At 36.3% G+C, this 2,478-nt stretch overlaps 1 protein-coding gene across 1 annotated transcript in view; it reads right to left on the reverse strand.

Annotated features, from left to right (window-relative positions):
- Window positions 1-2,053, reverse strand: part of LOC125042118 (spondin-1-like) — a 63,193-nt gene extending 61,140 nt beyond the window's left edge. The window contains exon 1 of the mRNA XM_047637585.1: window positions 1,964-2,053. Within this exon, the coding sequence (XP_047493541.1) occupies window positions 1,964-2,053 (90 nt within the window). The remainder of the gene's footprint in view (window positions 1-1,963) is intronic.
- Window positions 2,054-2,478: the final 425 nt, after the last annotated feature.

Genomic DNA, 2,478 nt, shown 5'->3' on the forward strand with positions numbered 1-2,478 from the left:
GTAAAGAAAGAAACACGTGAAAATCTACGAATATAGAAAATCACAAGCTAAAAAAACACGTTTCGTTTTCAAAACAGCGTCATTACATTTTGTTTGTATCTTCCTCTTTCTACGTCTCTCTCTCTCTCTCACTCTCTCACTCACACTCTCTCTCTCTCTCTCTCTCTCTCTCTCTCTCTCTCACTCTCTCACTTACACACACTCTCTCTCTCTCTCTCTCTCTCTCTCTCTCTCTCTCTCACTCTCTCACTCACACACACACACACACTCTCTCTCTCTCTCTCTCTCTCTCTCTCTCTCTCTCTCTCTCTCTCTCTCTCTCTCTCTCTCTCTCTCTCTCTCACACACACACACACACACACACACTCTCTCTCTCTCTCTCCCTCTCTCTCTCTCTCTCTCTCTTGCTCTCTCTCTCTCTCTCTCTCTCTCTCTCTCTCTCTCTCTCTCTCTCACTCTCTCTCTCTCTCACACACACACACACACACACACACTCTCTCTCTCTCTCTCTCTCTCTCTCTCTCTCTCTCTCTCTCTCTCTCTCTCTCTCTCTCTCTCTCTCATTCTCTCTCTCTCTCATTCTCTCGTTGCCTCACCTTTTCTCGCTTCCAAGTATTTCGCCCTTTGTAAATATACCAAAGGCTAATCGTATATTTTTCTTCAGCTGAAGAACATACATTTCTTCCTTTCTCATTTCTGATTTCCTTGGTTTACGGGGTTTCAGTGTTCCTCTCTTTAATATATAATATTCCAAATATACCATACGAATAAGACACAAAACTGCGAGAAAACTAAAATAAAGAAAGGTAAAAGCGAGAAGAAATATTTTGTATCGCTATCTATTTTTCTTTGTTATTATTTGCATGGAAATTAAGGCTTGACAATGTTGATTATATGTTATTAACACTATCTATGACTCATCTCAAAATAAGAATTTATCATCGTTCATATTTTGGTTATAAATTCGCAAAAATTCTTGGAAACAGTGATAATTACTGTGGCACTCACATAACAACAGCTTTTCATAATGCACGTGGAATCATTATTTTTAACAGTGCCGTGGAAAAAGAATAACATTTATTTCAACTTCAAATGGAATGTATTTTTTTTCTAGTGTTTATTTGGCTATTTGTGCATCATTATTAAAAAATCATAATTATTATCACTATTCTTATCATTCATATTACCATTATTATTATAGTTATCCTCATTATGGTTATCAATATCATCATTCCCATCATTTTGCTTGCAACATATGTGTATGTTTGGAAAGTTCCCCGATTAATCCATGGAGCTATTGGATAATGCAAGTGTTCTTACACACACATACACACACACACACACACAGACACACACACACACAAATACATACATACATATATATATATATATATGTATATATATATATATATATATATATATATATATATATATATATATATATGAATGTATATGCATATATATATAAATATATATATATATATATATATATATATATATATATATATACATATATATAGATATATATACATATATACATACCCATGTAAACATATATAGATGGAGAGATAGACATATAGATATATAGATAGATCGAGATATAGATATGGATGTAGAAACAGAGACATGAACAGAGCAGAGGGGGATGGCGTGAGAGAGAGACAGTCTTAATCATTTTTCTAATAATTTCATACGAAACCTCGTCTCCTTTACACATTTCTTATCCTCTTTCTCTTTCAACACCTTTTCTCTTCTCCTACTCCTTCATCCTACCTTTGATTCTCTTATTCAGCACATTCTCTAACCTTCCCCTTCTCTGACTATCCCTCTCTCCTTCGCCATCCTCTTCCCCCACTTCCCTCTCCCTCTTTACATGTCCACCTCCCATTCGTAAACTCGGGCAAAGCTGCTTCACAAAGGTCAATCTGCCATGTGTTGTCACGTCTAATACGCTCTTACTTACCTCCCATTCACCATCCCATCTCTCGTCGTCACCAGGCAGCGGCGGCGCATGGAAATATCGCTTCAAAACCCTAGGCTTCGTAAGGGTCATTTTCCCATGTACTTCTCCCGCGGGCCCTCTCACAAAGGGATCATATTCATCATTATACTCATGCTCTTTCTTGCTTAAGTCAATAACACAGCGAGACACTCCTGTGCGTGCCTTTGTTGCTTCATGTTTGCTGCTCCACTCTCTCTCTCTCTCTCTCTCTCTCTCTCTCTCTCTCTCTCTTTCGCTTTTTTCTTGTCTTTCTCAATTTTTTTTATATTCTTCCATCATTCGTATTTGTTTTCTTCTCTTTCAATTTTGTCTATTTTGTTCTTTATCCTCTTTTTCTTTTGTTTTTTGTATGATTTTTTTCTTCCCTTTCAAATTTTATTTTATTTTATTCTCCGTTTTACTTTTCTCTTCTAATCTACGTATATTTCCTTCATCTATCCCTCTTCTACATATTTCTATATTTCCTCTTTCACGTG

Source organism: Penaeus chinensis, chromosome 31 (genome assembly GCF_019202785.1).
Source record: "Penaeus chinensis breed Huanghai No. 1 chromosome 31, ASM1920278v2, whole genome shotgun sequence".
Classification (NCBI taxonomy): domain Eukaryota; kingdom Metazoa; phylum Arthropoda; class Malacostraca; order Decapoda; family Penaeidae; genus Penaeus; species Penaeus chinensis.